At 42.6% G+C, this 27,857-nt stretch overlaps 1 protein-coding gene across 1 annotated transcript; it reads left to right on the top strand.

Annotated features, from left to right (window-relative positions):
- Positions 1-2,820: 2,820 nt before the first annotated feature.
- On the top strand, positions 2,821-26,636 carry LOC115208297 (myosin regulatory light polypeptide 9). The gene is made up of 4 exons (XM_029776237.1): positions 2,821-2,973; positions 10,658-10,859; positions 13,166-13,327; positions 25,545-26,636. The coding sequence occupies exons 2-4, from the start codon at positions 10,676-10,678 to the stop codon at positions 25,718-25,720; spliced, it is 522 nt and encodes a 173-aa protein (XP_029632097.1). The 5' UTR covers positions 2,821-2,973; positions 10,658-10,675; the 3' UTR covers positions 25,721-26,636.
- Positions 26,637-27,857: the final 1,221 nt, after the last annotated feature.

Consider the following 27,857-nt stretch of genomic DNA (forward strand, 5'->3'; position numbering starts at 1 on the left):
AGCCAAATACATTTAAACTCAGTTTTTCACAATTCCTGACATTTAATCCCAGTAAAAATGATCTGTCTTAGGTCAGTTAGGATCACCACTTATTTTAAGAATGTTACATTTCAGAATAATAGTAGAGAGAATTATTTATTTCAGCTTTTATTTCTTTCATCACATTCCCAGTGGGACAGAAGTTTACAGACACTCAATTAGTATTTGGTAGCATTGCCTTTAAATTGTTTAATATGGGTCAAACGGGTAGCCTTCCACAAGCTTCCCACAATAAGTTGGGTGAATTTTGGCCCATTCCTCCTGACAGAGCTGGTGTTACTGAGTCAGGTTTGTAGGCCTCCTTGCTCGCACACACATTTTCAGTTCTGCCTACAAATTTCCTATAGGAATGAGGTCAGGGCTTTGTGATGGCCACACCAATACCTTGACTTTGTTGTCATGAAGCCATTGTGCCACAACTTTGGAAGTATGCTTTGGGTCATTGTCCATTTGGAAGACCCATTTGCGACCAAGCTTTAACTTCCTGACTGATGTCTTGAGATGTTGCTTCAATATATCCACACAATTTTTCTGCCTCATGATGCCATCTATTTTGTGAAGTGCACCAGTCCCTCCTGCAGCAAAGCACCCCCACAACATGATGCTGCCACCCCCGTGCTTCACGGTTAGGATGGTGTTCTTTGGCTTGCAAGCCTCCCCCTTTTTCCTCCAAACATGATGGTCATTACGGCCAAACAGTTCTAATTTTGTTTCATCAGACCAGAGGACATTTCTCCAAAAAGTACGATCTTTGTCCCCCCCCCTCCATGTGCAGTTGCAAACCGTAGTCTGGCTTTTTTATGGAGGTTTTGGAGCAGTGGCTTCTTCCTTGCTGAGCAGCCAACTCGTTTTTCAACCACTCCACACATTTTTGTTAAACTATAGTTTTGGCAGTTAGGACATCTACTTTGTGCATGACACAAGTAATTTTTCCAACAATTGTTTATAGACAGATTATTTCACTTATAATTCACTGTATCACAATTCCAGTTGGTCAGAGGTTTACATACACTAAGTTGACTGTGCCTTTAAACAGCTTGGATAATTCCAGAAAATTATGTCATGGCTTTAGAAGCCTCTGATAGGCTAATTGACATAATTTGAGTGAATTGGAGGTGTACCTGTGGATGTATTTCAAGGCCTACCTTCAAACTCAGTGCCTCTTTGCTTGACATCATGGGAAAATCAAAAGAAATCAGCCAAGACCTCAGAAAGAAAATTGTAGAGTCTGGTTCATCCTTGGGAGCAATGTCCAAACGCCTGAAGGTACCACGTTTATCTGTACAAACAATAGTATGCAAGTATAAACACCATGGGACCAGGCAGCTGTCATAAAACAGGGCATTTTTACTAGGATTAAATGTCAGGAATTGTGAAAAACTGAGTTTAAATGTATTTGGCTAAGGTGTATGTAAACTTCCGACTTCAACAGTACATAACCAGCAGTCTATGGTCTTGCTAGAGGTATACTCAACAAACTCCAACCACCTATTCTGCATGGTAGGGTCTTTTGGCAGGGCATGCAAACCATAGTTGGCTGTGCCTCCTTCTGGAAGCATGCATTGTCGCACGGTCAATCTGTATGCGTTTTTTTAGTCTCAAAACGGCCGTGATCCTTTGAACGTGTTCGGGGCGATGAAACAATGAAGCGCCGTTCAATGAAGGGAAGCGAAGTGGGCGGAGGGGGAATTTGTACGTGGAGCTTGGCAAAGGGCATCATTAATTGTTGCCATAATTATAATCCAAACCCAACCATCGCTTACCCGTTGTGACGCACTCAGGTTCCAAACTCAGACTGACTTTATGACAAATTATTCTATTTACATGTTGTAGTCAATTTTGACACTAGAATAAATGTTTGACTCATTGATGCCACATACGCTGTTTTCAAAGGGATTAGTTGGTTGTTAGGGGCAGTCGTTAATGTGATAAACAGATTTGTTTCTTTGCACCCCATGTATGGAACAATCTATAGAGTTCCCTACAACTGGATGTACTGGTGCGTCTCGGCAGTTCAAATTGTTGGTTGGGGACATCTTTGCTGAGGAATGTCATTGTTTCTTGAGTGTGTTTGTATATTTGTATTATATTGTATTTTACATTTGAGTATATGCTGAGCTCCCTTGCAAAAGAGACATTGGTTTCAATGGTGACTCCCGGTTAAAAAAAGGTAAAATAAATACGACTTGGCTCTACATGGTAGTTACAGATAAGGTATATACATCAATGGATACATTTGGATAATAACACCACAAAATAGATGTGACAACATCCGTGCAACTCAAATGTGACCAGATACTTTGTTTCTTTGCATCTATTTGCAAAGACAGTAACACGAGAATTTAAAAGGGACATTTTATTGGAACAGCGCAACAAAGAAATCTCAATAAAAACACAGAACTGATGCTACTGGCATGACAAAAGGTGTTCCCTAGAGATCCAGACAGTAGCTTGGCCATGCAAACTGCCTTTTTAAGGAGTCCACTAGGCAACTTGAAAAACAACTAGGGGCTCTGCTTCAGAACACCACAGAACCCAGCCCCCATCTTCTCTTCCATCCCTCCCAGATACAAAAGCAGAAACCATAGACAACTCCTCTGCACGCTGCCCCTTTATTTTCTCTCTCTAAATAAGGCAGCCTTATCAGAGTTCCTGTCATTTCGGCCCCATTCCCAAACATCCCCTGCTCCGCTATGGCAGTGGGGAGCAGCAGGCCTGCACATTCTTTTCCCTTGTATGGGTAAACGCCTGAGCTGTTTGAGACAGCCGGGACAGACGATTGGCCAGGGGAGGAGGGGGAGTGGCCGGTTAGAAGACTGATGCTTTAAACAAACTTTTCAGCAGAGCTGCCTGCTTCCCTTCCAACTAAACAGTGAGACCCAGACAAAGGGCTAAGAGGACTCCAGAAACAAATACTATTCCCTTGAAGCCAAGGTAAGATACATTTTTTCTTCCATTTTGCCTTCTGTTTTAACGTTGTTTAGTTGAGAGGGATTTATGTTGGGATTAGATTTGTGGCACTTTAACACATTAGTCAGAGTTGTATGGGAAACTGTCAACAGTGGTAAGAGCTGGGTTAAAAGGTGGGGACGGGATAGGGTTTCTGAGTTCTCCTTGTATGCCAAAAGTAACCGGTCATAGGTTTAGGGTCATCTGGAGTAGCGTCTCATCACGCTGGTGCTCTGTAGTCCCCACAACTTGTGGAAGGAAGGATTTACTAATGTACTCCCATCATCACACCAGATTAGACAGTGGAATTTCACCACTCTGTGACCCACAAACTCAGTCTCACTTCTCATCTAAAGCCTGTCATGTTTAGCTGTTTTCAGACAACAAGAGGTTGGTTAGGTTTGTTGGACTGTGTTGCGTTGTGAAACGACCCCAGTGCTTAACCCTTCGGTAGTAGTAGTGACCTGTGGTGAGAGGGGTTAGGTGGTCAGGTCAACAATGAGTGATTAACTGTCTGGTGACTAACAGTCAGTGAGTGAGTATGTGTCTGCAACACAGAGGGGAGGGATACATAGAGTGCATTGGGCAAGGATGAGGTACACTAATGAACAGTTATCAGAGAAGAGCACAACACACAAACCAATGATTGAGTTGACCCCGAAAGGTTTTCCAAGACCTCATCGGTGAGTCAGACAGTCGAGAGTGCTGAGGAATTCAATAGGTTTCAGAAGCAGTGAGGTCATTCGGGCGTAGAAATCCACTTGAATGTTACACACAAAGGTTGGCAAACACAGGTTTCCAAGGTGGCTTCAGACTGAAGAGATTAAGTTAGTTGGGATTAGATGAGGGGGTTTGGACTAGACTAATTGATCCGTTTTAACAGTTGTGCTTGCCATCACTACAAGGGGATAGGGATCTAGTTTTCCCTTGCCCTCTGGAGTCACAAGAATGTGAAAGAATAACCGGAACATTCCAAAATTCCAACTATGAATGTTTACAGGAAGTCAGTTAACTCGACCCTGAAAGTCACTACTTCTAACAATCTCATTTTTGAACAGCCCCCTTTGTCATAGCGGTGAGTTATAAAGCTCTGGAAAAGAGGACTGTGAGAACTTCTGAGAAGAAACATTTGGCCCAAAATCCTAATCATCTTCGAAGTCCTTCATCCTCTGAAAAGGAGCTGGACAATGTTTTGTTTTGGGCTTCCTCACGTAGCAACAGGGAGAATTAGCAAACTGTGAAACACTCCCTCAGATCTGTTACCTCCGATAGCAAGCAGAGAGACCGAAACAGAGTAAAGTAAACAAACCTAATTGAAAGGAACAAGCCACTGCTTGAAGTGCAATGCTGTGTGATTTTCATCTTTGTTAGTAAGGGCATAAGGTGCAGGTTTTACACACAGGCTTGTTTACTTCTACTGGGTCATATACAGTTGGCTGGCTGATAGCGGTAAGGATGCTTTGCATTGGAGATCTTGACTAGGTTGAAATGTGGTTACATATTACAGAGTCAAATTGAGAGCACTGTCTGTTATTGCAGGTTGATCCAATTGGGAAAATGACTGTACCTTTGTACCAGAGAGACAGAGCGGGGGGAGAGTGAGCAATAAAGGACAGCGAAGATAGGCAAACGACGAGCCTTAGTTAACATAGCCTTCCTTGGAAGTCTTTGGAGAAATATTCTAACCACTGGTGGTTTATGAACTGGAAACAGTTACTTATAACTAGAGGTTTCTGTAGAAACAAGTAATGCAATATGTGTACCTGTCCGCCTTCATATGTTTCAGTTGTCCAGTGTTAACCTCATGAAGTCTATGTCCAGAGCGGAGTTCCCCGCAACATATAAAGGTGGGCTGGTAGACATATTGCATAACTTGTTTCTGTAAAACCCTCAAGTTACAAGTAACACTGTTAACAACAAGTAGGGGTGAAACAGCAGATTTTTGTTTATAATACCTGAATTTGGACGATAAGAACGCTCATTTTAGTTTGTTTCATAATTTTCTCCAGTTTTTTTGCCTGAACACAATCATTATTTAGTGTTCTACCATTCTACAACCTGCTATCACATGCACACACGTTGTTCCAATCTATCCTCAAATAAGGCTTGCTAAATGACAGTATTTACAGTGCATTCGGAAAGTATTCAGACCCCTTGACCTTTTCCACTTTGTTACGTTACAGCCATATTCTCAAATAGATTAAATCCCTCAATCTACACACAGTACCCTATAATGACAAACCCAAAACAGGTTTTCATAAATTTGCACAACATTTTTTACAAATAAAAACAGAAATGTTACATTTAAATAAGTATTCAGACTCTTTACTCAATACTTTGTTGAAGCACCTTTGGCAGCGATTACAGCATTGACTCTTCTTGGGTATGATGTTACAAGCTTGGCACACCTGTATTTGGGGAGTTATTCCCATTCTTCTCTGCAGATCCTCTCAAGCACTGTCAGGTTGGATGGGAGCATTACTGCAGGTCTCTCCAGAGATGTTCGATCGGGTTCAAGTCCGGGCTCTGGCTGGGCCACTCAAGAACATCCAGAGATTTGTCCCGAAGGCACTCCTGAGTTGTCTTGGCTGTGTGCTTAGGGTCATTGTTCTGTTAGAAGGTGAACCTTCACCCCATTCTGAGGTTCTGAGCGCTCTGGAGCAAGTTTTCAGCAAGGATCTCTCTGTACTGCTACATTCATCTTTCCCTCAATCCTAACTAGTCCCCCAGTCCCTGCCACTGAAAAACATCCCCACATCGTGATGCTGCCACCACCATGCTTCTCCGTAGGGATGGTGCCAGATTTCCTCCAGAACATGAGGTTTGGCATTCAGGCCAAATAATCTTGTTTCTCATGGTCTGAGTCCTTTCGGTACCCTTTGGCAAACTCCAAGTGGGCTGTCATGTGCCTTTTACTGTGGAGTGGCTTCCGTCTGGCCACTCTACCATAAAGGCCTGATTGGTGGAGTGCTACAGAGATGGTTGTCCTTCTGGAAGGTTCTCCCATCTCCACAGAGGAATGCTGGCGCTCTGTCAGTGACCATCAGGTTCTTGGTCACCTCCCTGCCCAAGTCCCTTCTCCCCCCTTTTGCTCAGTTTGGCCAGCTCTAGGAAGAGTCTTGGTGGTTCCAAACTTCTTCCATTTAAGAATGATGGCGGCCTCTGTGGACCTTCAATGCTGCAGAACATTTTCACTAAACTTCCCCAGATCTGTGCCTCGACGCAGTCCTGTCTTGGAGCTCTAAGGACAATTCCTTCGACCACATGGCTTGGTTTTTGCTGACATACAATGTCGACTGTACGACCTTATATAGACAGGTGTGTGCCTTTCCAAATCATGTCCAATCAATTGAATTTACCACAGGTGGACTTCAATCAAGTTGTAAAAACATCTAAAGGATGATCAATGGAAAATTGAGCTAAATTTCGAGTCTCATAGCAAAGGGTCTGAATAATTATGTAAATAAGGTATTTCAGTTTTTTTTGCAACAATTTCTAAAAACCTGTTTTCGCTTTGTCATTATGGGGTATTGTGTGTAGATTGATGATTTAAATTTTTTTTAATCCAATTTAGAATACGGCTGTAACATAACAAAATGTGGAAAAAGGGAAGGGGTCTGAATACTTTCCAAATGAACTGTATATCTCCTGTACTTAATGCCAGTAGAGAGAGAAACAATAGATACTCCATCAGTCACTGACTCAAATCCAACATATTTCTCTAATTACCTGTTCCTTCCTGCATGGCATTGGCTCTCTCACAGTCAGTATTCTGATGTGCCACCGCCCAGCTGCACTATCACCTCCTGTACACACTTCCTCAATAATGCACACTGAGCCGTGTGAGTGACAGGTCTAAATTTGGCCTGTTCTCAAGGAAAGCAGGTGGCTGTCTTTTGTCATCTTGACAATATTCACTGCAGGTGACACATTAGGGGTAGCACCACCGGTGTCTTCAGTGCATTGAGAGAGAAAGTATTAGTTGGAGGTTGATGGCATGATCTTTCTCACAAATGCAGAGAAACTGAAAATGGTAGGGATGCACGATATCAGTGAACATATTGGAATCTGACGATATTAGCTAAAAATGCCAACGCCGGTATCGGCCTGATGTATAGTTTAACGCCGATGTTAAAAACTGATGTCAAAGCTACTCTGCATACCTATATAACGTAGGTCCATGGCATAATGATGCAACGTAAAATTTTGCACAACACGTGAAACACAGCATTCCTAACCTTCCTAACCAAGATAACAGATCACCAACCACTTCGAATCCCACCGTACCTTCTCCACTTTGAAATCTGTTTTCCGAGCTGATCACGGGTGCACCTCAGCCACGCTCAAGGTCCTAAACGATATCGGAACCGCCATCGATAAAATACAGTACTGTGCAGCAGTCTTCATCAACCTGGCCAAGGCTTCGACTCTGCCAATCAATTCTTATCGGCAGACTCAATAGCCTTGGTTTCCCAAATGACTGTCTCGCTGAATCACTTAAGCTGGAGACTTATATCTCCCTCTCTAACTTTAAGCATCAGCTGTCAGAGCATGGAATTCATTGCCGTTGATTGCCCTTGACAATCAACCTTTATCTCTTGTTGGTGCTGTTGGCTTTCGCCGACTGGTCGAGCACCGGTACACACTACCAAGTGCGCTACTTCTCAGATGTTGCCCTACCAGAGTTACACAGTAATATCATCACTGCTATTAGCTTCATGACATACATACTATGGAACGTCGTTTGGGTCTTTGCATGTCAAAAAAGATACAGTAGCACTGTCAAAGCTGTACAAAAAAGTCTGCAAACACCGGCCACGAACGATGTGCTTACAATACTGCGTTGGTAATAAAGCAGAATTTGTTCGACCACAACTTCTGGGGTAGCTAGCTTTAGCTTGGTATCTAGCTAGCACCAATACAACCAGCCTGAAAACAATGACCAGTAGAAACTGCAGTCATTTTCATTCTTAGCAATGATTTCGGAATCCTTGTGAGTAAGTATTCGCTAGGTTGACCGGACCGGGTTATGTGTTGTGAAGCTAGCCACAATAAGGATTAGGCACAATAGTGGAATTTGCAGTTTGCCTTCAAAATAAAAGTATGTCATTGGCAGTGATGCAAATGAATACAAATAGTAGAATTGTGCCATACTTTTTTTTTTAAGGATAACTGCAAAGTGCAATATTGTGGCTAAACCTTATTGTGGCTAGCTTCACATAGATGGGTCCGACAACCATTAATCAAGTAAGAACTGTCTTATAAATTAGGGTTATTTTAGATGACACCTAGCTATATAGTTAGCTAGCTAACTATAGCTACTGAAACAGATTGTCATTTTGTTATGTTTTTGGGGAAGAACATTGTTTGCATCCATGAGCTAGCTAGCTTTTTTTAGTGCTATTTGACGTGTATCTTTTTTGACACACAAAGACCCATACGTCGTTCCATAGAAATCCTGGTTGAGAATGAAACGACTGAAACAACGAAATAGCACAGCAAGTAAGTGAAAGAAATAGATTTTGATTATGTTTTACTGGTAATGGGGACATACGTAAATGGCAACCAAATAACTTTTTGGTCAGTGTGTGTAACCTTTATTTAACTAGGCAAGTCAGTTAAGAACAAATTGTTATTTACAATGACCGCCCGGACGACCCTGGGCCAATTGTGCGCCGCCCTATGGGACTCCCAATTACGGCCGGATGTGATACAGCCTCGATTCAAATCAGGGACTGTAGTGACGCCTCTTGCACTGAGATGCAGTGCCTTAGACCGCTGCGTCCATGTGTGTGAATTATTTAACTGTACTAGAATGCATAAAAGGCCGCTAAAATTATAAAATATCGGGTATCGGTTTCGGTTTCTTTTGGCAAAGAAAATATTGGATATTGTTATTGGCCAAAAATGCCATATCGGTGCATCACTAGAAAATGGAATAACTGAGAATGAGTAATAATCATTTAAAGTCCGTATCCTTACCTATACAATTGATGTAAAATGTTAACTAATCAGTGGGGGCTCCACAGATGAGGAAGGGGAGGACCATGATAATTTTTAGATAAAACTATACTAAATATATTCACGTCACCAAATAATTTATTAAAACACACTGTTTTGCAATGAAGGTCTACAGCAGCCTCAACAGCATTCTGTAGGGTAGCACCATGGTGTAGCTGGAGGACAGCTAGTTTCCATCCTCCTCTGGGTACATTGACTTCAATACAAAACCAAGGAGGCTTGTGGTTCTCACCCCTTTCCATATACTTACACAATAATTATGACAGGCTGGAGGACGTCCTCCAGAAGTTATCAGAGCTCTTGCAGCATGAACTGACATGTCCACCCATTCAAAGGATCAGAGAATTAATCTAGTACTGAAAGCATAAGCTACAGCTACTGCAGTGCATAAAATGTGGTGAGTAGTTGACTCAAAGAGAAAGAAAGACAATAGTTGAACAGTTTTGAACAAATACATTTCTTAAATTGAGAAGCGCGAGAGCTATATTTCTCACTTTCACTTACTTAGCTACCAAATGCAGCTAGCTAGTTTAGCCTCCTCAAACACCCGGCTCAAACAGAAAGGGATGCTATGTTAACTAGCTGGCTATCCAACACTGGAACTTTTCAGAGTCAAGGTAAGCTTTTGGTTTAATTCATTTATTGCCACTGGAGCAACTGCTTTCTGACTGTACACTGTACTCCATGATTGTAGCGGGTTTACTAACGTGTTAGTTCTAGTAGCTTTGTTGTTGGCTTGACGTAAGCTAATATGGTGACAACGATGTAGGCTGTGTGTAACGGTTTGCGTTTATGATATGAAGGTTTGGCTTGGAAAGGTTTTTCCGCATGGTCACAGACAGCTGATGTGTTGTGCACTGAAGTCCACAAGCAAAGGGAAGAGGTGAGAGGAAGAGAGCGCGTAGAGGCGAGAAGGAATTATATAACGATCTGGCTGCTTTGAAAGTGAACTGTGTTTGCGAGTGATCAGGGGTGTATTAATTCCGTCGATTCTGTTGAAAAACATTTCTTAAACGGAAGCAAACGGAACGAAACGGAGATAAACATACCTGAATTTGTCTAATAGAAACTCTCATTTGCAACTGTTGGACTAATGATTACACCCTAGGTCAGCTAGATGCAGGCAAGATTGTGCAAGGCGGTATTGAATGTGTCAAAGTCTGTCACCTTGATTACTCAAATTTCTCTAGACCTGTGCACCTACGTTGTAAACTTTCATTCATTGGCTAGGTTGTAGCAACCTCATGATGTTTATAGGGAGAATTTGAGTGTCATGTAGTAAGTAGCCTAAACCTATTAATTTTACATTGAGCCGGGTGAATGGAATATGAATGACAGTCATCCAATATGTTGTAATAGAAATAAGGCCATGCTTCTAAAAAAATAATCGTCCTCCATCATCTTAAACGGCACTGACCGCCACTATAACTCATGTATGATCATTTAAAATGCACATCGTAATGACACCGACTGATTTAGTCTTGTAAAGCGTCACTGTCTACCTTTTCACTTTATATACTCTTGTTGAGTGCCAAGTTTTAACCAATAGCATTTTTCTCAATTTTTTTGGGGGGACATTCCCCTTCGACAATATGCAAGTCTATCTTTCATCTGACTAACTATCCATGTCCTATTCTGCAACCCTTAGGCCAATCCAACCGCCACCATGTCGAGCAAACGCGCAAAGGGGAAGACCACCAAGAAGCGCCCCCAGAGGGCCACGTCCAACGTGTTCGCCATGTTTGACCAGTCTCAGATCCAGGAGTTCAAGGAGGCCTTCAACATGATCGACCAGAACCGAGACGGCTTCATCGACAAGGAGGATCTGCACGATATGCTGGCCTCACTGGGTAAGACACGGGCCAAAAGGGAACCCATTGGAAACTGTTGTTAGAGGGTTGACTATATTCTAAACTCAGCAAAAAAAGAAACGTCCCTTTTTCAGGACTCTGTCTTTCAAAGATAATTCATAAAAATCAATATAACTTCACAGATCTTCATTGTAAAGGGTTTAAACACTGTTTCCCATGCTTGTTCAATGAACCATAAACAATTAATGAACATGCACCTGTGGAACGGTCGTTAAGACACTAACAGCTTACAGACGGTAGGCAATTAAGGTCACAGTTCTGAAAACTTAGGACACTGAAGAGGCCTTTCTACTGACTCTGAAAAACACCAAAAGAAAGATGCCCAGGGTCCCTGCTCATCTGCGTGAACGTGCCTTAGGCATGCTGCAAGGAGGCATGAGGACTGCAGATGTGGCCAGGGCAATAAATTGCAATGTCCATACTGTGAGACGCCTAAGACAGCGCTACAGGGAGACAGGACGGCAGCTGATCGTCCTCGCAGTGGCAGACCACGTGTAACAACACCTGCACAAGATCGGTACATCCGAACATCACCCCTGCGGGACAGGTACAGGATGGCAACAACAACTGTCCGAGTTACACCAGGAATGCACAATCCCTCCATCAGTGCTCAGACTGGCTGCAATAGGCTGAGAGAGGCTGGACTGAGGGCTTGTAGGCCTGTTGTAAGGCAGGTCCTCACCAGACATCACCGGCAACAATGGGCACAAACCCACCGTCGCTGGACCAGACTGGACTGGCAAAAAGTGCTCTTCACTGACGAGTAGCGGTTTTGTCTCACCAGTGGTGATGGTCGGATTTGCGTTTATCTTCGAAGGAATGAGCGTTACACTGAGGCCTGTACTCTGGAGCGGGATCAATTTGGAGGTGGAGGGTCCGTCATGGTCTGGAGCGGTGTGTCACAGCATCATCGGACTGAGCTTGTTGTCATTGCAGGCAATCTCAACGCTGTGCGTTACAGGGAAAACATCCTCCTCCCTCATGTGGTACCCTTCCTGCAGGCTCATCCTGACATGACGCTCCAGCATGACAATGCCACCAGCCATACTGCTCGTTCTGTGCGTGATTTCCTGCAAGACAGGAATGTCAGTGTTCTGCCATGGCCAGCGAAGAGCCCGGATCTCAATCCCATTGAGCACGTCTGGGACCTGTTGGATCGGAGGGTGAGGGCTAGGGCCATTCCCCCCAGAAATGTCCAGGAACTTGCAGGTGCCTTGGTGGAAGAGTGGGGTAACATCTCACAGCAAGAACTGGCAAATCTGGTGCAGTCCATGAGGAGATGCACTGCAGTACTTAATGCAGCTGGTGGCCACACCAGATACTGACTATTACTTTTGATTTTTGACCCCCTCTTTGTTCAGGGACACATTATTCCATTTCTGTTAGTCACATGTCTGTGGAACTTGTTCAGCTTATGTCTCAGTTGTTGAATCTTGTTATGGTCATACAAATATTTACAGGTTAAGTTTGCTGAAAATAAACACAGTTGACAGTGAGAGGACGTTTCTTTATATACAAGACCTAAACATATCAAATTGAATTGGCCACACCCCACACAATGTAGAATTTGAGTTTGGGTGACAGGAAGTAGAATTGAATTCAGTGCAATTCAAAGAAATTCCACTCAGTCATAGAACATGAGTTTCATTGAATCTATATTGCAACAGAAATGCATTTCCCAGCTAAATACTAGTATACTGTAAAATAGAGAACAATAAGCAGGCAGATCAGTAATAACGTTTAACCATAATCTACCAAAAAACAAAGCCTGACCTAGTTAATCAATGGCTACTGTTGAACAAAATTCAGATTTGACTACTTAAAGACATGCTCCGGAACTTTGGAGACAACTAAGTATTTTTTAAACCTCCCGCTTTGGGCTGGATGTGTCAATGTGTAGTTCATACATGAATATTCTATGAGCATAATTACTGTCTTACCTCATTTAGCCACGAAATCCCTAGTTTGAAAGCAACTGTTTTTCTGGAAACTGTGCTGCGCCATTTTCCCCCACGTACGGTTGGCCAGCCCCCTAGAAACTTGAGTTCAGCCCCTCGCCATATGAGTGACCGCTAGCAAGAGGAACATCATGCACCCACAGCAGAGCGAGAGAGAGAGCAACGACGTGGTGTGCATATCTGCACAGTGTGAAATAGTATGCAATTGTCGGGAACGACTTTTGGCTAGTGAGGCTACTTTCAGAACTACCGGCTAAAAAGTATACAAAAGACTGGAGAATCTCTTAAATGTTGACCATGGTGTGTGTGTTTTGTTGTGTTCCTCAGGTAAGAACCCATCTGATGAGTACCTGGAGGGGATGATGGCTGAGGCACCGGGGCCCATCAACTTCACCATGTTCCTCACTATGTTTGGAGAGCGCCTCAACGGCACCGACCCCGAGGACGTCATCCGCAACGCCTTCGCCTGCTTCGACGAGGAGGGCTCTGGTGAGACACATAAAAACACACATGCAAGCACACACAAACACTCTCCAATGTCAACCCCTAGCCTCCACCATAACAACAACGAACACTAAAAAGGAAAAACAGATGGGGAAAATTATAGGAATTTAATGATACACAGATATGCATCAGTCCCCGGTTCATATGTTTAAAGTTGAACTATGCAGAAAATGCTCCACTTTTTCCTGGTTGCTAAAAATCTAATTTCAGTTTATGTAACAAAATAAGCTAGTCTAGTGTAGAGAATCATTGTACCTAAACTGCTGTGAAATATATTTTCCATAACCAAAAATATTGTTTCAGCTGTTTGAAGCTGGTGTACAAAACCAAAAGTAAAAGAAGCAAAAACAAAACTTAAGAACCGGAAGCATAGAAATAGTGCACATAGAACAGATCTACTGCTTCTTAGACTTGCTTTCAAGTAGGATGATAGATCAATAACTGACATTTCTATGTGAAGTTGCTGCAACTATTGAGTAATTCCTGTGAGTTGAAAATCACGATTTCAGAAAATGACTACCTGTCACGCTGTATAATGATAGGAGACAAGCGCAGGAATACATAACAGGGGTTTTTATTTTCTCCACCCAAACAAAGAGCGAGGTGTAAAACCTCTAAATAATACACAGGACGAGACCCGTAAAACAAGTGCACAATAACATGTAGCATGGAAGCTGATACAACAGCACAGGTGCTCACAAGACCAACGGACATGGTAAAAATAACCGACAAGGACAATGGGGAACATAGGTCTCATATATAACATACTAATCAGGGGGAATGGGAACCAGGTGTGCATAATGAGACAAGACAGTCCGGGGTTGGTGGTAATGATCCGAGTTCAGTGACGCCTGGAAGGCCAGTGACGGAGCTGGTGAATGGAATGAGCAGCAGTACGGGGGGGGGGGAATCAGTGACACTACCAGTCTACCTGTCAAGAGATGAGTCTCGGCTAAACCGTGCCTATATGAGCTGTTGATAGCTACGTATCAATGCATTATCTAAATTGCGGCCGCAAATCCGTCATAGAAATAGAAAGAATATTGCTGGTAATATGGATAGCGTAACTACTGAACGGTTCTTCTTTAAAGTTTTATGGCAGACTACACCTATTGGTGTATTGCCGCCACCTACTATATTGAAACAAAACGAAAATAATATATTCAATTGCGGAAAGGGATAATACAAAAATAAATAAAAAACAACCATCCCACTCCTCCAGTCACATTCAAATCACATCCCTACACAGGCTCAGGTGCCTGTGAGGAGGGAGCATTCACCGACAGGATTCCTTGTAATGGCTGCAGAAAAGTCCCCAAAAAACGCTCAGACGCACTCAACAATGAAGCCTATCTTCTCTGTGCAGTTGATAACCAAAGTAATAAATGCTACAAAGTCCACTTTCTTAACATGCAACATGTCAGGATCCCTCTGTTGACAAGGAACATCATCTTGTGTCTCTACTCCTACCACCATTACTTATTGAACTTCACGCCTTTCTTCCACTCTTAATGCCACCGGATAGGAGACATTCTGGATAGCCCTTATTCTTGCCACCTTATTCTTGTCTCCTTCACCCTAACAGGACACTTCAGAAATTCGGGTGCATGTTCACCACCACACTTGCAGCATTTAGGCTCAGCTGGCATATAATTCTCCTCCTGTCTACATACTAGAGGTCGACCGATTAATCGTAATGGCCGATTAATTAGGGCCGATTTCAAGTTATGACAATCGGTAATCGGCATTTTTGGACACGATCATGGCCGATTACATTGCACTCCACGAGGAGACTGCGTGGCAGACTGACTACCTGTTATGCGAGTGCCGCAAGGAGCCAAGGTAAGGTGCTAGCTAGCATTAAATGTATCTTATACAAAACAATCAATCTTAACATAATCACTAGTTAAACTAGTAATATCATCAACCATGTGTAGTTATCTAGCTTGTCCTGCGTTGCATATAATCGATGCGGTGCCTGTTAATTTATCATTGAATCATAGCCTACTTCGCCAAACGGGTGATTTAACAAGCGCATTTGCGAAAAAAGCACTGTCGTTGCACCAATGTGTACCTAACAAACATAAAATCAATACACAAGTATATATTTTTAAACCTGTATATTTAGTTATTATTGCCTGCTAACATGAATTTATTTTAACTAGGGAAATTGTGTCACTTCTCTTGCGTTCTGTGCAACAGAGTCAGGGTATATGCAGCAGTTTGGGCCGCCTGGCTCGTTGCAAACTGTGTGAAGACTATTTCTTCCTAACAAAGACAGCCAACTTTGCCAAACGGGGGATGATTTAACAAAAGCGCATTTGCGCAATCGTTCCACGAATGTACCTAACCATAAACATCAACGCCTTTCTTAAAATCAATACATTTACATTTCAGTCATTTAGCAGACGCTCTTATCCAGAGCGACTTACAGTAGTGAATGCATACATTTCATGCATTTTTTTTTGTACTGGCCCCCCGTGGGAATCGAACCCACAACCCTGGCATTGCACACACCATGCTGGCATTGCAAACACCATGCTCTACCAACTGAGCCACAGGGAAGGCCTGTGGCTCAGTATATTTTTTTTTTTAAACCTGCATATTTAGTTAAAAGAAATCCAGGTTAGCAGGCAATTTTAACCTAGGGAAATTGTGTCACTTCTCTTGCGCTCATTGCACGCAGAGTCAGGGTATATGCAACAGTTTGGGCCGCCTGGCTCGTTGCAAACTAATTTGCCAGAATTTTACGTAATTATGACATAACATTGAAGGTTGTGCAATGTAACAGGAATACTTAGACTTAGGGATGCCACCCGTTAGATAAAATACGAAACGGTTCCGTATTTCACTGAAAGAATAAATGTTTTGTTTTCGAAATGATAGTTTCCGGATTTGCCCATATTAATGACCTAAGGCTCATATTTCTGTGTGTTATTATGTTATAATTAAGTCTATGATTTGATAGAGGGCCGATTATAGAGCAGTCTGACTGAGCTGTGGTAGGGAGCAGCAGGCTCATAAGCATTCATTCAAACAGCACTTTCGTGCGTTTGCCAGCAGCTCTTCGCTGTGCTTCAAACATTGAGCTGTTTATGACTTCAAGCGTATCAACTCCTGAGATTAGGCTGGTGTAACCGATGTGAAATGGCTAGCTAGTTAGCGGGGTGCGCGCTAATAGCGTTTCAATCAGTGACGTCACTCGCTCTGAGACCTTGAAGTAGTTGTTCCCCTTGCTCTGCAAGGGCCGCGGCTTTTGTGGAGCGATGAGTAACGATGCTTTGAGGGTGGCTGTTGTCTATGTGTTCCTGGTTCGAGCCCAGGTAGGGGCAAGGAGAGGGACGGAAGCTATAATGTTACACTGGCAATACTAAAGTGCCTATAAGAACATCCAATAGTCAAAGGTATATGAAATACAAATCGTATAGAGAGAAATAGTCCTATAATTCCTATAATAACTACAACCGAAAACTTCTTACATGAGAATATTGAAGACTCATGTTAAAAGGAACCACCAGCTTTCATATGTTCTCATGTTCTGAGCAAGGAACTTAAACGTTAGCTTTTTTACATGGCACATATTGTACTTTTACTTTCTTCTTTAACACTGTGTTTTTGCATTATTTAAACCAAATGGAACATGTTCATTATTTATTTGAGACTAAATAGATTTTATTGATGTATTATATTAAGTTAAAATAAGTGTTCATTCAGTATTGTTGTAATTGTCATTACTGCACCTGTGCATAGCCCATCTATAATTTAGCCCAAACAACTACCACTTCCCCTACTCTATTTATTTATTTAGCTCCTTTGCACCCCATTATTTCTATTTCTACTTTGCAATTTCTTCCACTGCAAATCTTCCATTCCAGTGTTTTACTTGCTATATTGTATTTACTTCGCCACCATGGCCTTTTTTGCCTTTACCTCCCTTATCTCACCTCATTTGCTCACTTTGTATATAGACTTATTTTTCTTCTATATTATTGACTGTAGGTTTGTTTTACTCCATGTGTAACTCTGTGTTGTATGTGTCAAACTGCTTTGCTTTATCTTGGCCAGGTCGCAATTGTAAATGAGAACATTTTCTCAACTTGCCTACCTGGTTAAATAAAGGTGAAATAAATAAAATTAAATACATTTATAAAAATAGTATTTTTTTAAATTGTATTTATTTATTTTTTTAAATCGTCCGATTAATCGGTATCGGCTTTTTTTGGTCCTCCAATAAATCGGTATAGGCGTTGAAAAATCATAAACGGTCGACCTCTACCACATACACTTGACCAAATCAGTTACATTCATCACGCTGCATGGATTTGGGCACGAAGGCTCTCACAGGGAATCTCATATAACCCAAATACACGTGAGAAGGGAGACAATAGAATGGATGGAGTGGGCTTCCATCTACCATGTGGGTCAGTCATTGTGCACCAACCACTTGATCCAATTCTTCACGTATATCCTTTGCGTTTGCATCTAGCACCACCCCAGAGATGACAACATTGATAGCCGCCCTGAAGACAACAGATTCCAATCCGTCATCTTCAAATCAAGTTTTATTGGTCACATACACATATTTAGCAGATGTTATTGCGGGTGTAACGAAATGCTTGTGTTCCTAGCTCCAACAGTGCAGTAGTATCTAACAATTCACAACAATACACACAGTAAAATAATAAAATTAAGAAATATATAAATATTAGGACGAGCGATGGTGTGGCAATGACTAAAATACAGTAGAATAGAATGAAATGAGTAGAGCAGTATGTAAACATTATTAAAGTGACCAGTGATTCCATGTCTATGTATACAGGGCAGCAGCGTCTAAGGTGCAGGGCTGAGTAACCGGGTGGTAGCCGACTAGTGATGGCTATTGAACAGGCTGATGGCCTTGAGACAGAAGCTGTTTTTCAGTCTCTCAGTCCCAGCTTTGATGCACCTGAACTGACCTCGCCTTCTGGATGGTAGCGGGGTTTGTGAGGGGCCAAGCCAAATTTCTTCAGCCTCCTGAGGTTGAAGAGGCTCTGTTGCGCCTTCTTCACCACACTGTCTGTGTGGGTGGACCATTTCAGATTGTCACTGATGTGTATGCCGAGGAACTTGAAGCTTCCCACCTTCTCCACTGCGGTCCCGTCGATGTGGATAGGGGCGTGCTCCCTCTTATTTCCTGAAGTCCACGATCAGCTCCTTCAGTTTGTTGAGGGAGAGGTTATTTTCCTGGCACCACTCCGCCAGGGCCCTCACCTCCTCCCTGTAGGCTGTCTCGTCATTGTTGGTAATCAGGCCTACTACTGTTGTGTCGTTTGCAAACATGATGATAGGGTTGGAGGCGTGCGTGGCCATGCAGTCATGGGTGAACAGGGAGGACAGGAGGGGGCTAAGTACGCACCCTTGTGGGGCACCTGTGTTGACGATTGGCGAAGTGGAGGTGTTGTTTCCTACCTTCACCACCTGGGAGCGGCCCGTCAGGAAGTCCAGGACCCAGTTGCACAGGGCGGGGTTCAGACCCAGGGCCCCAAGCTTAATAACGAGCTTGGAGGGTACTATGGTGTTGAAGGCTGAGCTATAGTCAATGACCAGCATTCTTACATAAGGTATTCATTCCTCTTGACCAGATGGGATAGGGCAGGGTGCAGTACGATGGCGATTGCATCATCTGTGGATCTATTGGGGCGGTATGCAAATTGAAGTTTGTCTAGGGTGTCAGGTAAGGTAGAGGTGATGATCCTTGACTCGTCTCTCAAAGCACTTCAAGATGACAGAAGTGAGTGCTACGGGGTTAACCTTGCGAGGGTTAACATTGCGAGGGTTAACATGCTTAAATGTCTTACTCACGTCGGCCACGGAGAACGAGAGCCCACAGTCCTTGGGAGCGGGCCGCGTCGGTGGCACACTTATTCACAAAACGGGCGAAGGTGCTTAGCTTGTCCGGGAGCAAGACTTGGGTGTCTGTGACACAGTTTGCGTTCCCTTTGTAATCCGTGATTGTCTGTAGACCCTGCCACATATGTCTCGTGTCTGAGCCATTGAATTGTGACTCCACTTTGTCTCTGTACTGAAGTTTTTGATTGCCTTACAGATAGAATAACTACACTTTTTGGATTCAACCATATTCCCAGTCACCTTGCCATGGTTATCAACATCGAAAAACCATTATTCCAACCCCCCAAAATTATATTCAGAACTAGGTTTGGATTTACTATTTTCCAAAACCACTTTACTTCTCTTATTTCCTTTTGTGTTCGCCACTGTAATCCAATTCTTCTCACTGTCATCTCTACGTCATCCGATTCAAACAGAACATCCGTTTCTGCCATTTTCCCCTAACGCCCCCTATTGAACGGTTTGGAGTGTGTATTGAAGCAATGGGTGAGTTTGCCTTAAAGTTTAGCGGACAAAACCATACATCTTGGGGCGAATGGTCATATGTTTTTTTTTAATGCAAACTAGGTCAAAAATAAGTGAAATTTGACAAATTATCCAATGGATTATGATAATCTGTTGGTAAAGAAGGGGAGGCACAAAAAAAATTGTTTGCACCCCCTATTTGAATTTTCTTCATGGTAGGCCGGCCAAGTGTGGGGTGGTCACTAGTTAAGCCACAAAGTCATAAACCCGGTCTATTTCTACATTTTCTCTTATTAAAATCAGATTTGAAACCTAACACTCACCTTAACCCTAATCTTCACCACAATGCTAAATTTACCCTAAACCTAACCTTAAAATAAGACCAAAACGCTCGCTTTTGTTTTCATGAATATGTACGATATAGCCAATTGTGAATTTGTGGCTGTTTTATCTAGTGGAAACCCAAGTGTAGGCTACAGAGAAAAGCTGTTTGGCTCTCAGACGACTCGTGAATAGGAAGAACTTTGCAGCAGGTGTTTCTGATCAATAAACATTGAAGTCTACGCCCTTTCGTCGGTGATTGGTCAACATTAGGGATTCTTCAATTAAGTGTTTGTCAATGAGAGACAATTCGTTTTCATGCACATTTTCTCAATTGAGAAATACTGCACCAAACATCTTAGTTAGATGTAAAATTGCGTGACTAAGATCTCAACAAAAACGTCAATTCATGTCAGATTTTTTTTCTTCATATTGTTAGATTAATTACTGGCTACGGCATCTCAAGATGGACAAATAGTACTATTTAAATCAAATGGTATTTGTCATACGTGCCGAATACGACAGTGAAATGCTTACTTACAAGCCCTTAACCAACAATGCAGTTCAAGAAATAAAATTAAGAAAATATTAAACAAAACATAATAAAATGGCAATAACGAGGCTATATACAGGGGGTATCGGTACCGAGTCAATGTGGGGCGGTACAGGTTAGTTGAGGTAATTTGTACAGGTAGGGGTAAAGTGACTATGCATAGATAATAAACAGAGTAGCATCAGTGTAAAAACAAAGGGGGGTGTCAATGTACTATTGCTGCTTATTTGTCGTTATTCCAGCGAAGGTATTTTAAGGGATTATGCGAGCACACACGTTCGGGTGCGAAGTGGTCACACATTCGGATTTGGCACTTCATGCCAAAATATATCATACTTTGACTAAAACAATGACTTATTGACTTACATCTCTGTGCAACATCATGGGAAATTTAAACTCTGGCCATCATCTTTTAGCTCAAAGTGTGGGAGTTTAAGATACTAGTGTATCGGTCTGCAGGATCCCAAAACGATTTGTTCACTTATGTTTTTTTAACTAATATCGTTTCATTTCTAAAATAGCTTCCTCTCCATCAGTTCAGTAGCCCAGGGTTTCCCGAAGTCGGTCCTGAGACCCCCTGGGTGAATGTCTTGGTTTTTGCCCTAGCACTACACAGCTGACTCAAATAAATCAGAGCTTGATGATGAATTGGTTATTTGAATCAGCTGTGTAGTGTTAGGGGGGACGCAACAGTTGATAGGAGTTTTCGAATCATTCCGATTTTATTTAGATTTTTAGGTTCACCATAAGAAATAGTTTTGCTTTAAACAGTCAAGGTATTTGGTAATTTTTACATGAACAGGGTCATTTTGGAGAGTTGTACATTGTCACATTCATATTTTTTTTAATGTTGAAACTATTTCAAAATGTCGAGATACTATCTAGAAATATTGACTTGCGTATCTCGGCATTTCTAGATAGTAGAACATACACATAGGTAGGATGTTTTTTCATTTGTAGCATTATGTGGCGATATCCATCTATCCAGCAAACGTGAGATCAGCAAACCTGTGGCGAGCTGGCATATTCCCCAACACTTTTGATTGTTTGATAAAAAAATATTGACGTAAGTGTTGGAAATAGGGACAAAGTACTGTTGTTTAGACTGATTTGCCAAGTCGTGCATAATTAATCTGTGCTTCAGTCTGATGAACTGTAGCCTACTGATAACAGCTGCAGTTAGCCTAGAGAAGCCTATGAGCTCTGATCCCCTCTGGCCAAGGAAAACAAGTATTTTTATAGCCTAAGCTATGTATTTATAGCCTAAAATAGGACAATTTATATATGTTAAGAGAATGTGAATGTGATCAAATGTGGTTTATATTCACACTTCGGGTGGCTAGGCTACCAAGACAATAGTGATGACATACTGTGTGAGTAACTTTTTAATTATAGATGCAAAGGCCTACACAACACAACCCTGCCTAAAGCAAACTCAGCTCTGTTAGTTCAATTGTCCAATTTTTTAAAAACCGTTATGACCTGATTAGAAAAAAATCTGGTTCCATCATAGCAGATTTATCACTATGTCATACTGTAAGAATATTCTGAAGATAAATACACAACGCAGAGGATGAGAGGTCAATAGAGTACTAACGATGAATGGAAATAGTGTTTTTTCAATGGGCCAGAGACATGGGAGGAATTTCAGTCCGGGACTCATAACAAGTTCTCATTGGCCCAAATTGTTTATACATTGAATCTGAAATAGGATACTTGTTATTTGACCATTGGCCCAGTTTATTGCAAGGAATTCTAATTGGTATACCACAGGCTAGGGCTGAGTTATAAAACTACATCCTGTCCCTTTGTTCTGTGTGGAGAATCACTGAGGACAGGAGAGCATGAACATCTACCTCGCCGCATAATTTGTTCTCTTTGAATAAACCTATTTTCCTCCCCCTGATTTGCGTTGGGGTCTGTGTTATTGAAGAGTAACATCAACTGCTAATAATACCATCCAACTAGGGTGCAAAGTTCATATGATTCACATTAATCAAGGTTAAGTTGATATGTTGAATCAGGTGTGCTAGTTCTGGAATAGATCAAATACATGAACTGTCTGAGGGTCCCCGAGGAGAGGTTTGAGAACCACTGGGTTAGCCTACCAGATTAGGAAATCTCTGGGCCACAGGGAAACACATTTTATCTTGAAACGTATCTTGAAATTTCGACTTACTCTGAACAAAATTATAAACGCAACATGTAAGGTGTTGGTCCAATGTTTCATGAGCATGAAATAAAAGATCCCTGAAATGTTCCATACGGACAAAAATATTTATTTCAAATGTTGTTTACATCCCCATTAGTGAGCATTTCTCCTTTGCCAAGACTATCCATCCACCTGACAGGTGTGGCATATCAAGAAGCTGATTAAACAGTGTGATCATTATACAGGTGCACCTTGTGCCGGGGACAATAAAGGCCACTCTAGAATGTGCAGTTTTGTCACAACACAATGCCACAGATGTCTCAAGTTTTGAAGGGGTGTGCAATTGGCCTGCTGACTGTAGGAATGTCCACCAGAGCTGTTATTCAGATAATTGAATGGTCATTTCTATATCATAAGCCGCCTCCAACGTTGTTTTAGAGAATTTGGCAGTACAACAGCAGACCACGTGTAACCACGCCAGCCAAGGATCTCCACATCCGGCTTCTTCACCTGCTGGATCGTCTGAGACCACCCAGACAGCTGATGAAACTGTGGGTTTGCACAACAGAATAATTTCTGCACAAGCTGTCAGAAACTGTCTCATGAAAGCTCATCTGCGTCCTCATCGTCCTCACCAGGGTCTTGACCTGACTGCAGTTCAGCATTATAGCCGACTTCAGTGGGCAAATGCTCACCTTTGATGGCCACTGGCATGCTGGAGAAGTGTGCTCTTCACGGATGAATCCCGGTTTCAACTGTACCGGGGCAGATGGCAGACAGCATATATGCCGTCATGTGGGCGAGCAGTTTGCTGATTCCAATGTTTTTAACAGAGTCCCCATGGTGAGGTTATGGGTATGGGCAGGCATAAAGCTACGGACAACGAACAAAATTGCATTTTTATCGATGCCAATGTAAATGCACAGAGTTACCCTGTCGAGATCCTGAGGCCCATTGTTGTGCCATTCATCTGCCGCCATCGCCTCATGTTTCAGCATGATAATGCACTGCCCCATGTCGCAAGGATCTGCACACAAAAATGTCCCAGTTCTTCCATGGCCCGCATACTCAGACATGTCACCCATTGAGCATGTTTGAGATGCTCTGAATCGACATGTATGAGTTCCCCACCAATATCCAGCAACATTGCACAGAAGAGTGGGACAACATCCCATAGGTCACAATCAACAGCCTGATCAACTCTATGCGAATAAGACCAGATATAGCCTTTCTGATCCACGCCACTTTTTTTTAAAGGTATCTGTGACCAATAGATGCATATCTGTATTCCCAGTCATGTGAAATCCATAGATTAGGGCAGTGTTTCCCAAACTCGGTCCTGGGGACCCCAAGGGGTGCACAATTTAGTTTTTTGCCCAACACTCTTAGCACTTTTTTTCTATCTAGAATCTAAAATAGTTATTCGGCTGTCCCCATAGGAGAACCCTTTGAAGAACCCATTTGGTTCCAGGTAGAACCCTTTTGGGTTCTATGAACCCAAAAGGCTTCTCCTAAATGAAGCTGATTCAAATAATCAACTCACCATTAAGCTTTGATTATTTGAATCAGCTGTGTAGTGCTAGGGCAAAAAAAGCTAAACGTGACCCCTTGGGGTCCCCAGGAACGAGTTTGGGAAACACTAGAGTAGGGCTGATTGATTTCCTCATAAGAACTGTAACTCGGTAAAATCTTTGAAATTGTTGCATGTTATATATTTTTTCAGTGTAGTATCTTAAAATTTGTAGATAGTATCGACATTGAAAAAAATTAATTGTCGGAATGGCCTTCCATACATACTTCCATTCACTGATCTGAGCAGGAGATGGTCTAAGTAAAATTCCAAAAGATCTACTATTCGCTTTTGAGACGGGGTAAAAATCCCAAACTCATTATATTAATGGCTAAATGCCATGCACATTTCTTTTTAAATGGCGCCGGAGAAGACTGACGTTTTACGTGACCCCAACCGATAGTTTTTTTTGTTCATTTATTTCAGTTGTTTGTAACAATTTTTTATTTTTACTTATTTTGTACAGTTGCCGCTACTGTCTCTAATGACCGAAAATAACTTCTGGACATCAGGACTGCGATTACTAATCACGGACTGGCAGAATCCTTTTTTTCCCTTTAACGAGTCTGACGAGCCCGACGCTAATTATATACTGCTTTCTCGGGAACAGGCCCATATCCCTATGATTTGCGTGAAGAGGCGGCGGAGAAAAAGGGGTCAGAGGGCAGGCTGCCTTCTGAGAAGTCGTAGGCGATCAAATAAACCCCCACTTCCTTCCATTCTGCTAGTGCACACACACACACACACACTTCTTAAACTGAGGGCTAATCAGTTGTGAGAAGTTATCCCATCAGCAGCGATATTCATTTAAAATGGAAAATTAATGTTCATGCAAAAAAATGTAGTGCATCGAATCGTATTGAACCGAATCGCATCAATTCCTTCTCCGAATCGTTTCAAAATAAAACGTATCGTATCCGAGCCCATGTATCTAGATGCGTATTGAACCGTTCATGAAAGGCGAGATGCACATCCCTAGAAAATTACAAACCCAATTAGTTTGGTCCAGATGTAGGTTGTGCAAAGTCGTCATTGTAGCCTGGTCTAGATCTGTAGCTAGAGCTGATCAACCCTTCTTAGCACATACAGATCTGGACCACAGGACCAGAGATATAATGGGCTGTAACCTGTATCTTGGAAAGAGTCCCAGATCTGTTTGTGCTGTCTTACTCCATTGCTGGCATGACAATGACAATACTAGGAGTCCGCTAAGCATAGTGACACAGGCCCAATAACTCTCCCCTGTTTGCAGGAGTGATCCACGAGGACCACCTGCGGGAGCTGCTGACCACCATGGGTGACCGCTTCACCGACGAGGAGGTTGACGAGCTGTTTCGCGAGGCGCCCATCGACAAGAAGGGCAACTTCAACTACGCCGAGTTCACTCGCATCCTCAAACACGGCGCCAAGGACAAGGACGACATGTAGAGAGACAGGCGACTGCCTCGCGCCACACACACATATATAGTGCTTTCTAGCTGGGATGTACTCCTCTTCAGTGAGTTGTATTGTCAATGGTGATTATCCATTAAGGAGGAGTGTATCTCAGCTAAATGCATCTTGACAAGTCTATAGTGGCTTCGTCTCCATGTGTCCTTTCTGTAATTCGTAGTCTTTCATAAATCAGTGCAGATGAAAGGTGACAGCGTGATAGGAAGCCGTGTTAGACTTATAAGATGCACTGAACACCTGTGTGTGTGTACCGGCCAAGTTGACCTCTCCTTCCCTCACATCAGCACTGCCTTTGTAAGAAACTGCACCTTCTATCCAGGAGCTGTGTCGGAAAACCACATTTTAAAAGGACTCCATTCTGTTCTATTCATGTAATGTTTTTGACAATCAAAGCAGGTTATAGTTTACCCTCACTGCTTAAAATGCTTATTATTCCACCTTTTGTTTGACCTGTTGCTAGTCGTATCCCCTTGTCAGCTGGTCAGGTCTATTCTAACTATGCCTGCATTGATGCATCAAAATCATTAAAGTTGGAATACTCAATATGAATGTTGCTGAAGGATCGGACATGTAAAAAAAAAAAGCAAGGGGCAATGTTGTGGAGGAAGTCAGCCTTGGAATTGTGTTTTGCCGAGCAAAGTCTTATTTGTTGCCCTTCCAAGGAGGAGGATGAAGAGCAGAAGGAAACGGTTGGGCTGGGTTGTTTGGGTTGAATTGTGGAAAAGTAGCATGCCTGTAAAGAACCAACGAAGGATCCTTGTTCAAAAAAAAAGTAATGTGTCCTTTATTCCAAGATGAAGAGTTGTTTCAATGTCCTGCTGCATTCAGTGCAGTAGCTGTATACCTTTTATATTCTGTATTGGAGAAAATAAAAGACATTCCCATACCAAAAGTACCGATTTGATTTCCTCACATTGCAGTTGTGACACCATTTTGATAAGTGATAAAATGAAGTAGTCCACTATAATGAAACACAGGATCCCACTTGTGAAAGGTTTTAGTTAAAAGCACCAGATAGAGTAGGGGGGGTAGATGCTAGATAGTGTTTCAAGAGCCACTGAGCCTTTAAGGTCAATAACAGCTCTAGATCTAAAAGGGCTGTCATACTTTTGTTGTAACGTATATGCTGGGAGTCAGAAAGCAGGTGCAAAAGGTGAGTTTAATAAGAATCACGAAGATAAACAAAAACAGGAGAAGTGTACAGAAGGTGAACAAAACCAATACTGCCTGATGCCTGGGTGATAAAGGGAGAGAATCTAGGTGATGAGGTCCAGGTGTGCGTAACGATTGCCAGGACCGGTAGTTAGTAGACCAGCGACATTGAGGTGTTTCTGGGTGTTTCAGCAACGGGGCGGAGGTGAAACGCCCCTTCAATAGGCAGAAGGTCTCATCGGCTGCAGGACTCCACACCAACTTAAGGGGGCCACCCTTGAGGTGAGCTGCAGTTTTTAATGAAGCGGCTGTAGAAGTTGGCAAACACCAAAAAACGCTGTATTCCCTTTATGGTGTTTGGGACTGGCCATGACTTGACTGCCTCGACCTTCCTCTCATCCATAACCACTCCCTGCGGGCTGATCCGGTATACCAAGGAGACGTCGACCTGACGGAACAGGCACTTCTCCACTTTGACGTACAGATGGTTCTCCAGGAGGCGTCCCAGGACAACCCGGACGCGGGTGATGTGATCCTCCAAGGTGGCCGAGCAGATCAGGATGTCATCAATATACACAACCACCTGGCGCCCGAGCATGTCACAGAACACCTCGTTTACGAATGCCTGGAACACCGACGGAGCATTGGCTAATCCATAAGGCATCACTAAGTACTCGTAGTGCGCAGACATTGTGGGCCGTTTTCCATTCATCCCCCGCAGGTCCAGTTTAGTAATAAAATTTAAAAAACGGGCCTGACAGAGCTGTTCGATGGCGGGGGGGGGGGGGGGGGGGGTAGCGTGACTTTGTGATGGAATTGTGGCCTCTCTATTTGGCCTAAATCAGAGTTTCACATTTATTCATTCACTTTTTAAAATATACAGATCCACACTAGTCGAAAAGTGATAACCAAAGAACTTAAAGGCCTCAATGAGCACCTGTAGGCCTGTCTACCTTTTGAA

This window comes from Salmo trutta, chromosome 14 (genome assembly GCF_901001165.1).
Source record: "Salmo trutta chromosome 14, fSalTru1.1, whole genome shotgun sequence".
In the NCBI taxonomy this organism is placed as follows: Eukaryota; Metazoa; Chordata; class Actinopteri; order Salmoniformes; family Salmonidae; genus Salmo; species Salmo trutta.

Coding starts and splice junctions, on each gene's coding strand:
- LOC115208297 (XM_029776237.1), top strand. CDS start 10,676: ATGTCGAGCAAACGCGCAAAGGGGAAGACCACCAAGAAGCGCCCCCAG. Junction 10,860..13,165: donor CGATATGCTGGCCTCACTGG/GTAAGACACGGG, acceptor TGTGTTCCTCAG/GTAAGAACCCATCTGATGAG. Junction 13,328..25,544: donor CTTCGACGAGGAGGGCTCTG/GTGAGACACATA, acceptor CCCTGTTTGCAG/GAGTGATCCACGAGGACCAC.